The following is a 12,644-nucleotide window of genomic DNA, read 5'->3' on the forward strand; positions in this document are numbered from 1 at the left end:
GCGTCCGATGCCAGGCCGGTATGCAATCTGCATCGGATCCATGGCTGAGCGGAGGTGGTCCAGGACCAGCCGCTCCAGTGTCTTCATCTGATGGGACGTGAGAGCCACTGGCCTGAAGCTGTTGAGGTCTTTAACGCACGGTGTCTTGGGCACAGGTACCACAGAGGAGGCCTTCCACCCTCAGCTTCAGGCTCATGTTGAAGACATGCTTCATAACTCACACAGTTCATCTGCACAGGATTTAAAGAGCCTGGAGCTGATGCCGTCTGGTCCTGCTGCCTTCTTTAATTTAATCCTCTTCAGCTCTCTCCTCACCTGTGCTGCTGTGACAGTCAGTGGTTGGCAGGGGGACTGTGTGCTGGGAGGATGGGTGAGTCCAGGTGAATTGGTGAGCTGATGGGCCAGAGCAGAGGTGTGAAGAGGAACAGGTGTGGGTCATTGCCCTGCTTTGGAGGTGAGAGCAAGCAGCTGTGGGTGATTGATAAAATCTCAGGAAGTGAGAGTTTAAATTGTTTACCTTCTGTAAGTCCCCCTCCGTCTGGACAGGAGGGACTTTGAAGCCTGAGCTCCTCCTTGTTCCCTGACCTGAAAGCTCTCTTCTTCTCCCTCAGCAGAGTTTTAATCTCACAGTTAATCCACGGCTTGTTGTTTGGAAAACACCGCTCCGTCCGCTGGAGTACAGTGTTTTCAAAACAGAAGTTTACGTAGTCCGTGATGCACACATGGTGTTGATGTCCTCCTAATGTGGGTCATAAAGGTCAGTCCAAACACTGGTGCTTAAGCAGTCCCTCAGAGTCTCCTCGCTCTCAGCAGTCCACCTCTTCACCACAAGGGGAACCACAGGCTGCTTGTGCACAATTATTTCATACACAGGCTACAAATGTACAATATTGTGGTCAGAGTCACCAAGAGAAGAGAGGGAGAATGAAGAATAAGCCTCAATGGTGTTGGAAGAGAAAAAGTCCAGTGTTTTATTGTCTCTGGTGGGGAAGGTAACATACTGGGTGTGTTGGCAGAACAGATGAGGGAGAAGCGTGAGACAAGGAAGAGAGCCTGTGGGTACTGGGTCTGTAACCTGTTGGTGCAGGAGAGCAGTGCTTCACAAGCATTGTCAGCATTATGTAAGAAAAAATGTAAGCCTGCCGTACAAAAAGGCTGTTTGTTGGCTTTTGTAGACCGATGAAACACTCTTACTTGTGCGTTATTTTTTTTGTGAAAATATGAAACCTAAGAAAGTCAAGTTGCATGGACACAGATATACTGTGGATACAGATATCCCCTGCGTTTACATGTTTCTCCCTGCATCTGATTGGGTTTCCTAAGGTTTCTGGTCCCCGGCTCACTGCTTCTGACAGGTTTCCCCAGCTGCCTTGAAGGATGGGTCAAATGCAGACAATTAATTATCTCACGAGAGATGATAAAGTATAGCTTCATGATATTGCACTAGTCAGGAATACATTTGAAATAATTGGATAATTGGATTGTCCATATGTGTGTCTGCAGTACCTGGTGATGGACTACTATGTGGGCGGGGACCTTCTGACCCTGCTCAGTAAGTTTGGAGACCGGCTGCCTGAAGACATGGCTCAGTTCTACCTGGCAGAGATGGTTCTGGCCATTGACTCTATTCACAGACTGGGATATGTGCACAGGTGAGTTTTCACAAAATATTCTAAATGAGTTATAATATTTTAACTTTTAAATACATTGGAGGGTCCATCACCTGCTTGTCTCAACTAGAGTGAGTGAGTGAGTGAGTGGTTAAGGAGGCTGATGGTTCTGCTGCTGCTGTGGCTAAGAACAACAAGCTTAAATAGCAGTGGAAAAAAGCAAAGAGAATCCCTTTCAATGAATAGCTAAAGGAAATTGGTTGAGAGACAAAAGTTTCTTCTTAGTTGTATTTACACTTTACAACTTGATCTCCCTGGCAATATTTTCTTTTATAGACTAGACTTGAGTTATGCATGTTTTGTGACGCTTCTTGCAATCTTCCTTTAAAGATATTTGTGATAGGTACATTTATTTACCCCAAACTTGGTGCTGTTTTCCTGTAGTGGTAGAACAATTTCATGTAATTTCAAGTTTCAGAATAACATCCTAGTGTGCGTCAGTAATTAGGCCCCCTCGACACGGCTCATAGCCTTGTGCATGCAAATGCCACTCTGTTAAGAGGCCATAGCATATATTTTTTGGAAAGTCAAGTTTTTATTGTAAAGCTGGTCTCTATTGGATCACAGGGACATCAAGCCTGACAATATCCTGCTGACTGTGGACGGACACATAAGACTGGGGGACTTTGGCTCATGCCTGCGGCTTTCTGAGGACGGCCTGGTGAGTGTTAACAGCAATGTCCACTGCATGATTTTTTTCAACTTATGTGATTTTTGGATGTCACACTACAAGACGTGAGGGATTTAAAGCTGTAAGACATCACCCCGTTTGATGGTTCACATGGTCATTATGATCATGACCAACGTTTGTCAGAGCAAATATCACCCTCTAAGCTCTGTGTGAGTCCCTGAAGTTGTGTCAGTTAACTCAGGTTACATGGTAGCAGTGTTTTTGCATTTGTAAAAGTGACTAAATGGAAGTGAAAGGAGAGAATCGTCCCATTCACAGCTGAGCTCTTCTGCTGTTACCTTGAGGAGTGCTTGTGTTCACTGTTGATCACATTTTTGAGATTGATCTTAGACCTAGACCAAGATTCCAAAATATTTTTAATATCAAATGCAACTTGTCTTTAGTTGTCAGACAGCTCCAAGTGTAATCTTTGTTCTTTGTTTCAACCCACGATTTTCACCTAGGGCCCAAGATTTTCCTCACGATCAGAGAAATCTTTATCACAGACGACCAATATCATCCATTCGACAAAATTATTTGTTGTTTTTTTGGTTGCATCAACCTTGGCAATCAATTTACCACATTATCAAAAGTGTTTTATTATCATCATGAACTCATACAATGTATAGTTTGGTGTTAAGAGTTAATATAGACCATAATAGACCATTTGCTCCTCTTCCGTTTACTTTTTGCGTGACAGGCATGATCGTAGCATGATTTGGGTTTTTCAAACTGTTAACATTGGTCGTTTGTTTCCCTCAGATCCATTCGCCAGTGGCGGTGGGGACCCCAGACTACCTGTCCCCCGAGATCCTGAGGGCCATAGATGGAGGGGAAGGGTACGGCTGTGAGTGTGACTGGTGGGCCCTGGGCGTCTGTGCTTACGAGATGCTGCTGGGGTGCACTCCTTTCTACGCCGAGTCCATCACCGAGACGTACGCCAAGATTATACATTTTCAGGTCGGGACCGCAGTCTGTAAATACTTTGATGGGACCTATGAACTGTAAACAGGAAGAGTTTAACGTTTTCATCAAAGAGAAAACTCAATATGTCAGATTTTTGCTAAACTACTTGACAATGGCTGTTTGATGTATTGTAGAATCGGTTTAGCTTTGCCAAATGTCATGAAAATATGTAGATTCACATAGTTCACTCATATCTGCCACCGTTATGTGGCTGTGTTGGTAATCACACATTTCATTTTGACAAAGCAAGAATCAAAGTTATAAGAGGAATTATATAGTTCTTCTAATCCAAGCGTTTTATGAAATAATGCAAGGTTTTCCAAAATTCAATAAATTGTAATGTTCTGGAGGTGGCACGTCACCTGGATATAGAATGTATCCCATGGAGATAGACGCGTTTTATGTGGAATTAGGAATGCCAAGATTCGTAGGTGAATCAAAAATTGTGTTTATTCGGGTCACAAAATTATCAAAAGAACCAAAAAAAAGATAATTTTGACAATTTTAGAAGCAAAATTTAGTATTCTATGTTTCAATTAAAGTAAAAATATACTTAAATGTAAATAACTTTTTTTATCTGGCTGTTTTTGTCACTTTTAACCTTTATTTTGTTGTTATTGAATGGGAATTAAAAATCTCAATGTTTATTCATAGTATTAATAACCATGAATAATCGTTAAATTTTGATGTTTTTCTTACAATAATCGCAACACTAAAATTTGATATTGTGACATCCCAATGTGAAATAATAAGCAGATGGAAGCTCCTCCTGGTCAGGTTTGTAAGAGAGACAGTAAGAAAATGAAAATATGTAAGAAATGCAATATATCCAGTTAGAAGCAAAAACAAATATTTAGTTTTAGTTTAAGCTTAATTTTAGATAATAAAAATTTGGTGGACATTGGTTCGCAGTTCTGGGACTGAAAAGCAGAACTTTATTCATTTCTGTTTAGTTTTTATACATAACATTTGTAATTTAGTTAACAAAAAATGTCTAGTGTTAGTTGACAAAAATGTTTCAGTCTTAATGGTTTGTTTTTATTTAATTTTAGTCAGCAGAAATAGTTAATACTATGTAATAGTTAATAATAATAGTTAATAATAATACATGACAAAAACGGAAATATTTTACTCCATGAAATGAACACCGCTTTGAAGTACAATCAAACAAATTGCCTACAAGTATTTGCCGTTTCAATCCATTATCAACCAAAGCCGATATTGATACAGATTTCATTATAGTGTTCACAGTGTTCAAACTATTGGGACTTCTTTTATACTATACCATCTTAATTTACTCTTTTTATTATAAATTTAATGCCAATGGAGCAGTTTAGTAAAATCCATCATAAAATCATCTGGAATCTAAAACAAGATCACTTAGATCACTAATATGCAACATTACAAAAGCTTGCTTGTTGCCCGTGGTAACAGAACCTGTTTATCTAACGGTGTTTCTGTTATAAAACACACTAAACAAATTCAAAGAGGAGATTACAAGTGCTGGCCTGTTGTTCTAATCCACAGGAGTACTTTGAGTTCCCCCCATCTGGCCCGGAGCTTTCGGACAGGGCGCGCTTGTTCATCACGGGTCTGATCTGTGAACGGGACGTCCGGCTGGGGAGGAGGGGCGTGAGCGACTTCAGGACCCACCCCTTCTTTAGCGGAGTGGACTGGAGCTCCTTGCACAAAGCCCCTGCACCCTACGAACCAGAAGTGACCAATCCGACTGATACGTCCAACTTTGATGTAGTGGACGACTGCCTAAGTGAAATGGTACTAGAAGTAAAAGAATTATATTTTACTAAATCAATTTTCTAATTTTAACACTGGAATAGTGTTTGTTTTAAAAACTTGTTTTAATTTCTCTCAGTTTACATTATTGCGTCACTTTATGATAAGATTTAAATCATAATGAACAAATAGTTTATTAGGAATGATTCAAGGTGAACTAGTTGTTCAGTCTTTGTTCATGCTTTATAAAGGCTAATTAAGGTGGAATTATTATAAAGTGGTAAATTTGAGAGAAGACTCGAACTATTGAACTTGTTTAGCAGCTTAATTCTCTTTAATGGCTTATATTTTGATCAATGTCAGTCATCTATCTGTTGTTCTCACTCACTGGTGCTAGTTTGTCTTTTCAAAATGTTTCACTTCTCAGTGTTGTCAGCAGAGGGCATCAGCCATGTAATCAATGCAAAATTAGAACGCTGCAAACAGGATGTGAGAGTGCGTTCAAATATACTTTTTTGCACTTTTAACCATGTTATAATATTTTGCTTTCATCAAAAACATACCTGGAGTTGAGTTCAGCTTCTTTCACGTTAGTTTCCGCTTCAAAAAATCCTCTCGCCTCCGAGCGTAAAAAAAACTTTTTCTGAAGAGAGTCACGCATATTCAAAGTTGCTTGAAAGACCATGAACGTCACAATATAGTCAAAGATGGTAGGCTGCACAGCTAAATTAGCTCCTAAATGTATTATCATGCACCACAAGTGTGTGACGTTCCAGGCGTGTGTATTTAGCAGCTTTTGCCTCCATCTTCAGATTGGCCAACATACATGAACATTCATATTTAAATATTGCAGTATTCAATGAAGAGCTCTAACTCTGATATTTGTACAGTATTAATAATATAAATGAAAATGTTTGGTGAACATTACCGGATTCTCTCTGAACATTTGTGCCTCAAATCACTATCATTACCACTGTGTGGTTGCATTTGCATGTCAGAGGAAAGCTAGCATTTATTTATCTCACCTATGTAATTCCCTCTGCAGCCAGTAGATGGAGCAAAAAGTCTATTCCTGGTGTGGGAAATGCCAAAGCGACATGAAATCTTTTTTTTTTATTGTAAAAAAACAAAACAAAAACATGAGATGCCAAAGTAAAGGCACTCTCAAAAGCATGCTAAAAGGACCAAATAATGCATAATAATTTGTCCTCATGAATGCAATGTTGTTTATAGAATCTTAACGCCACAATCAAGCATAATAATACTGCTAGATAATAAATAATACAAAATGTATCAGTGAAATTAAAGTTCAGTGGCTTTGACCAATGGAGACTTTTCATCTACAAAAATGTATTTGTTCTTTGAAAACTTACCAAACCTCCGTTCATAGGAACTAATCTGTTTTCCCCCCAGGAAACGCTTTCAGACGTGATGGGCCGCGCTCCTGTGGGAGTGCACCTGGCCTTTGTTGGATACTCCTACACCGCCACCAGGTGATTTACTCATTTCACCTCCACACTAGAACTCACAGAACTCTCTGTTTTGCCCCACTGGCCCCAGCGATAACTGTAACTTGTTTTATAGCCAGACGGGGGCCATGGACCGCAGTGAGGACATCATGCTGCAGATTGACCACACACGGCTCAGGGAGTGTGAGAGGCTGTACAACCCGGACAGACTGGTGAGAAGACAAACCTGTGAGATAGTTGATATATGTGTATTTATAGAATCCCATGGCTCTCTTGGGTCTTCTCCTTCTTTATTTCCATGAGTACTGTTTAGCTGCGCTGCACGGTCCAGAGCACCTATTATTTTTACTCTTGGTCTGGGTCCAGACACTGTGCAGACAGGCCCTACTTCATCTCGCTGCACATCAAAACTGTCTTTATAACAGTGACACAGGCATTAGTTGTGTGCTTTTCTGTAGTTGGAAAGGCCTTTGGTGCAGTTTACATCATACTAACATTTAAAACTCAATTTGAATGAGGAAAAATCTCAATAGGTTGTGTTCATGTGAAATCACAACATTATAGAATCTCTATTATTTGAAACTGAGCTGGAACAGGTCAGAATTCTCAGGTAGAATTCACTGTTTCATTGTCAGATTGCAGATTTGTTGACCTGGTTTATGGTTCATATCGCTGTAATCACTATTTCCCCATGAAACAAAAACTGGCACAAAATTCAACGTCTTCATTGTCAGCATAAATAAACATTTTGATTTTTTTTGTTCACAGCATCCTCAGAAAGTGGCGCGATTATTCAATTCAAAATGTGTGATTGTTGTCAGTTGAAAGACTTTAAAGCATTAGATTAATATGACAACTTTGTGGAGCCAATCCCAAACAAATAATGATAATGCTCAACGTTTGTAGATTTTTATCTAGCATATTTCTTTATAAAACAGTACATTTCCTGTAGAGTTTCACAGGTTCGTTCCCACCATCTGAGATTATGACGTTATCAAATTCTAGAACGTGAACACAACCTTTTCTCAAAACCAATTTTGAAGTCATGATAAATAATCACCTTTTTTAGGTGAAATTATGTAAATTGTATGCATTGTATTGTGATTTTAATGCATTGAAATTATTGTCAAGCATTATTGTGAACAAATTGTGCTTGTACAAATACATTTAGCTTGTTTGCAGAAAACAATTGTCCTTTTTTTGATATTATAATTATGTATAGTACTCAGTTGTATTACAGTTACTTGAGCACATTTTTAAAGTACATTGTACTACTAAACCTGTACGTTTTCAGACTGCATACTTAGGTTAGGTTACGTGTCTGATTAAGAGGCATCAAACATAGAACAGAACATGCACACAATAAACAACTTTTACTCTTATTTGAGTAACAGTTATGTAGTTTGAGGTGAAAAGCACTAAGTATTGGTTCCTATTCCCACTGTGAGTAAATCCACAAGTGACAAAAGCTTTATACAGTATATATATATATATATATATATATATATATATATATATATATATATATATATATATATATATATATATATATATATAATATTAGATTATTTGAACATTTGTGTTTCTTGCACTGCTTCTTCAGATATGATTTAGTTGCTCTCATATTTGAGTCCATCTTATGAAAATACCAGATTTTGAGCATTATTATTAATTATTTTAATCTTTCCAATTACATAAACAACAAATCCAGACAAATACGTTACTCTTACTTGTGTAACATTTTGGAGCACTACTTTGAAATTGTACTTGCACTACTTTGTACTGTTATGAGTATTTTTATTTTAAGTAACGTTACGCTTACTTAAGTACAATATTTGGCCACTTTACCCACCTCTGATTATAATGCAGTGCGTCAGTGGTAATATAGTTCAAGGACATTCTAAAATTATTCAGGAAAGTTGCAACTTTGTCCCTTTTGTGTTTCCATACTTGTCAAAATGAGTATCTAGTTTTAGTACTGATGTCATTGACAACCTTAACCGCAGGACATCAGCAGTAGCTTGCCTCCCCCAAGTGTTGATTTGACTTATGAAATGCTGATTAAAAACTGCTACATGATGTACTTGTTGTATGTAGAAATTATCTTTAAATATTCATTGTAATCTTATTTTTATCACAGTATGGGTTGATAAAATGGACTCCCTAAGGTTATGTTGTGTTCAACTGCAGTTATGGCAACTCCGGGGTTCTCTGCCTGACAACCTGAACGTCCTGCTGCAGCTACCCGTGTCTCTGGGACATGGGCCAACTGTCCCCACTATGTCCACTACTGTGTCCACAATCTCCACCATGTCCACAACTGTGTCCATGGTCTCTACTGTGTCCAACATGTGCACTCAAACCACAGAGGAGGATGAGGAGGACACCCACATATCTGCTGTTCCAAATGATCTGCACAGGTACGAGGATTCTAAGTGAACAAACTGTGGCTGTATTGCTTTTCTCCATTTTAATTAAAGATTTTTGTCAATATAGTGAAGATCATATATACTAAAAGCAGCGCTCAGAGTCAAAATGAGACCGCCTTGTGTTATCTGCTTCTAATTTCTAGAGAATTTTATTTTGCGAGAACCAGGAAGTGCGCTGTTAGCATGCTCGTTGTTGTTAGCTTTACCACTAGCATTTACGGCTTGGGTCTCTAAAAGTTGTCTAAAGCCTCATCATGTCATTGCAGTGACTAAATTAAATGTGAGGAAAAACTCTGGACCACTGCAAACCATTTAAAATGAGCTAGTTATGTTGTTTTTAAATTGTATTGTATTAAATATTGTTTTTTATTTAAGTTTTTAAGACTGTAAAAATCAGGTTCATCGCCTGTCGATTGAAAGTTATGAATAATACAGATGTTTTGGGCTGATACCAACCCAATCGACCACATGTAGATGAGGTTAAAGCCGTGTTAAAAGTCATTGTTGAGTGTCTAAACCGTTTGGAGTTTCATTTTAGATATGAATTATCATGTAAAACTGACATAGAGATTTCTGATGTTGTGTGATTCTGGTAAGCATCTAGTAACACTAAATATCTTCTTTTACATATTATTGGTGAGGAGACCAGATTTGCACCGCTAAGCACCGTTAGCACTACAGCCACGTGACCCAGTTTTCATTGCACCCAGTGAACTCGTGGAGGAGATGGGAAACTATTCAAACATTCTGTTATTGTTTCTAAGGTTTAGAATGCCAAAGACCAATGTAATGTGTTCATACTCATATCAGATCTATTCATATTTGAAACATGACCTCATTGGCACTGACCGTTTCCTGTTCTGAACGCCCATCGCTGCCAAACTAAATCATCATGACTGCCCCAAAGTTAGTTTTGATCTCATGGCATGAAATTGCAAGTGCACTGCCTATATAAACGTTTTTTTTTTTTTTTTTTACTGTCCAGACGTCTTGAGGAGGCGGAGAGGAAGTGTGGTGAGCTGGAGCAAGAGATGGAGAAGCTCAAAGGAGAACTTGAGGACTGCAGGGGCACCAAGGCAACAGGCAAGAGTCAGATACACCTACGTGAAGAAGGTATCACTCGTTTACTTTTATTTATGCACTATGGATTTTTTTTTTAGCTTTCCTTTATCAAAAATACAACTGGAGTTTTGTTTTTGTTTCATTCATGCATGTTTGAGTATCCTGTATGAGCATGCTATGGCCGTCTTCTTCTCAAAAGCTGAACGCGTCTTAAAACCACTGATACACATTTATTTGTACCACTTTATAATAACCACACCTTATTTTACCTTAAAAAAAGCATGAACAAAGACTTCTTTCATAATGAACATAGTCTATTAAGCATGATTCAGGTTTACTGCTTAATTAAAGTTAGGAATTAGGATTTGTTTTAGTTCAGTCATTATTAAGCCTGAACCATTCTTAATATTTGTTATGAATTAAGTCTTTGTTCATGCTTCACTAAGGCAGGAATAAGTGTAGTGTAGTGTTTGCGTACAATTCTAAGCTAACTTTGACGCTAGCGGACATTTGTAAAACCGTTTTAAACCACTTCACTGCAATTGGTGCTAAGGGGAATTAAATATTCAAGCAGTTTATTATGCTCTACTAAAATGTAGCTTTTTTTTCCCATTATGATTTTTTTTTTTCATTTTTAACATATAAAATGCAAAATTAGCAGCATGGCAATTGTAATCCTACATGATGCTAAAGGGAATATCAGGTCCCAAATCATAAAAAAAAGTTTGAATAAAGCATTACATAAAGCACACACCGTAAACAACACTTTCCTCACTTTATTGCATTTTTAACATCCTAATTATTCACCCCAATTAGTTTATAAGCACTTTTTACAACTTTAAAAGGCCAGAACTGGGTTTTGCTAACTATTACAACAATTTGCATGCTAACAGCGCACTTCCTGGTTTTTAGAGTTTAAAAAAGCTTTACATACAGAAAGCACATTATGTTTTAAAAAAAATAATACATTTAATTTACATTTTTAAGATCAGGTTCATCGCCAGTAGATAGAAAGTTATGAATAATACAGATGGTTTGGGCTGATACCAACCCAATCCACCATATTTAGGTGAGGCTAAAGCTAGTTAAAAGTCATTGTTGAGTGTCTAAACCGCTTGGTGTTTCATATGAATTAACGTGTAAAACTAACATTTGAGCTAAAGGCTAATTAAGGCTAGCATCCTAATCATTCACCCCAATTCGTTTGTAAGCACTTTTCACAACTTTAAAAGGCCAGAACTGAGTTTTGCTAACTATTACAACAATTAGCATGCTAACAGCGCACTTCCTGGTTTTTAGAGTTTAAAAAGGCAGAAACCACATTTTGACACTAAGAGTTGCTTTTACAAAATATCTGTCCTGAATTAAACGCTCAACTACAGAAACGTTAACGTACAATTGCTAGTGTAGAGTCGACCGTGGATGGTTGTGTCGTGGGTTGGTTGAACTTTAAGTGAAGCATCCTGTCATTGAAGAGTCTTTTTTATGGGTGCGAGTAATTGGGACAAAACTTTTAGGGTGTTTTTGTCATGGATCATAGCTTTGAATATATATTCCTGTTGGTTAGCTCAAATGTTCTGTCACGAGGTCAGTTGAGGCAGAGACAACCCACCCTGACATGGTTCCGGTCGTCACGATGGATTTTGTTGTCTTTAATGGTTCGAACATTTCATCCCAACAGGAAATGAATAACAATGCTCTTTAAGCCAAGATGTTAGGCTCTCAAAGGAGGAATGACTCTTGGAATCTTTTGATGATGAGCAATTCATTCCAACACCACCTGTTTCTCCATCTTTAGAAAACCCTCCCTCAGATCCGGACAATACAAGGTCCATTTAACCCGGCCCTGTTTTCAGTAGAGCAGATATCTGAAGTAGACCACCGCACAGGCACTTTACAGTCAGCTCTTTTTCAGAAGGTTGGAATGGGTTCCAGACAATATGAGACACTTTGAGTAAACAGAGTGCTCCGGCTCACAGCGTGTGCTTACACTGAGCCAGAGACAGAGTAAATAGTCCCAGAATAGCCCCGGTCTGATGGAGCGTGGGGGGACGGGGACGTGAACAATGACTCGGTGCAGAGGTGAGGGGCTTCCTGCTGGAGAAACTGATGCCTAAAAGTGTTAGTATTTTAACTGGTCATAATGGCTTTCAGAGTGATGAAAAATGTAAGGCAAATAACAATCCAAAACAAATAAGTCTATATTTTGAATGCTGAAAAGTCCTCAAATTGTCACTCATAACCAGGAAGTAGAAACCATAAATTAGCCAAATATGGGAGTTTGTGTTTTTAGATTTTTTTATATTGTAGGAAGATCATGGTATAGAACGGTGCAGGGCGATTATAAAAAAAATACTGCTGAAAAAACACAACTATTGATCACCATTAGACTAGATCTTTTCAACTCCAGTGCTATTTTACTCGAAACATAAGATTATATTTGATTCTCTGCACCAAACAACACAGGATTGAGCTGAGAGACCTATAAAATAAGATGAGTATTGAAAATTTGAACATGATTCTAATAAAATTAGATTAATTGCACAGCCCTAAAAAGCGCTCAGGTAAAGAAAGTAAACAAGAAAAAAACAAATTCTTCATGCTGGGTGCACTGAAAAGGAACAAAAGGAATGTTTTGAGTATT

General features: G+C 38.2%; 1 protein-coding gene across 2 annotated transcripts in view; it reads left to right on the forward strand.

Moving 5' to 3' along the window:
• Positions 1-12,644, forward strand: part of LOC140361193 (myotonin-protein kinase) — a 40,284-nt gene that overhangs the window by 25,013 nt on the left and 2,627 nt on the right. For both annotated transcript variants that reach the window (XM_072446912.1, XM_072446913.1), the window contains exons 5-12: positions 1,504-1,652; positions 2,238-2,331; positions 3,103-3,300; positions 4,834-5,082; positions 6,454-6,533; positions 6,625-6,721; positions 8,700-8,929; positions 9,924-10,051. In XM_072446912.1, coding sequence (XP_072303013.1) covers positions 1,504-1,652; positions 2,238-2,331; positions 3,103-3,300; positions 4,834-5,082; positions 6,454-6,533; positions 6,625-6,721; positions 8,700-8,929; positions 9,924-10,051 — 1,225 coding nt within the window. The remainder of the gene's footprint in view (positions 1-1,503; positions 1,653-2,237; positions 2,332-3,102; positions 3,301-4,833; positions 5,083-6,453; positions 6,534-6,624; positions 6,722-8,699; positions 8,930-9,923; positions 10,052-12,644) is intronic.

Source organism: Eucyclogobius newberryi, unplaced genomic scaffold, assembly GCF_026437365.1.
Source record: "Eucyclogobius newberryi isolate DKJ021-1_F unplaced genomic scaffold, fEucNew1.0.hap1 SCAF_15, whole genome shotgun sequence".
NCBI lineage: Eukaryota > Metazoa > Chordata > Actinopteri > Gobiiformes > Gobiidae > Eucyclogobius > Eucyclogobius newberryi.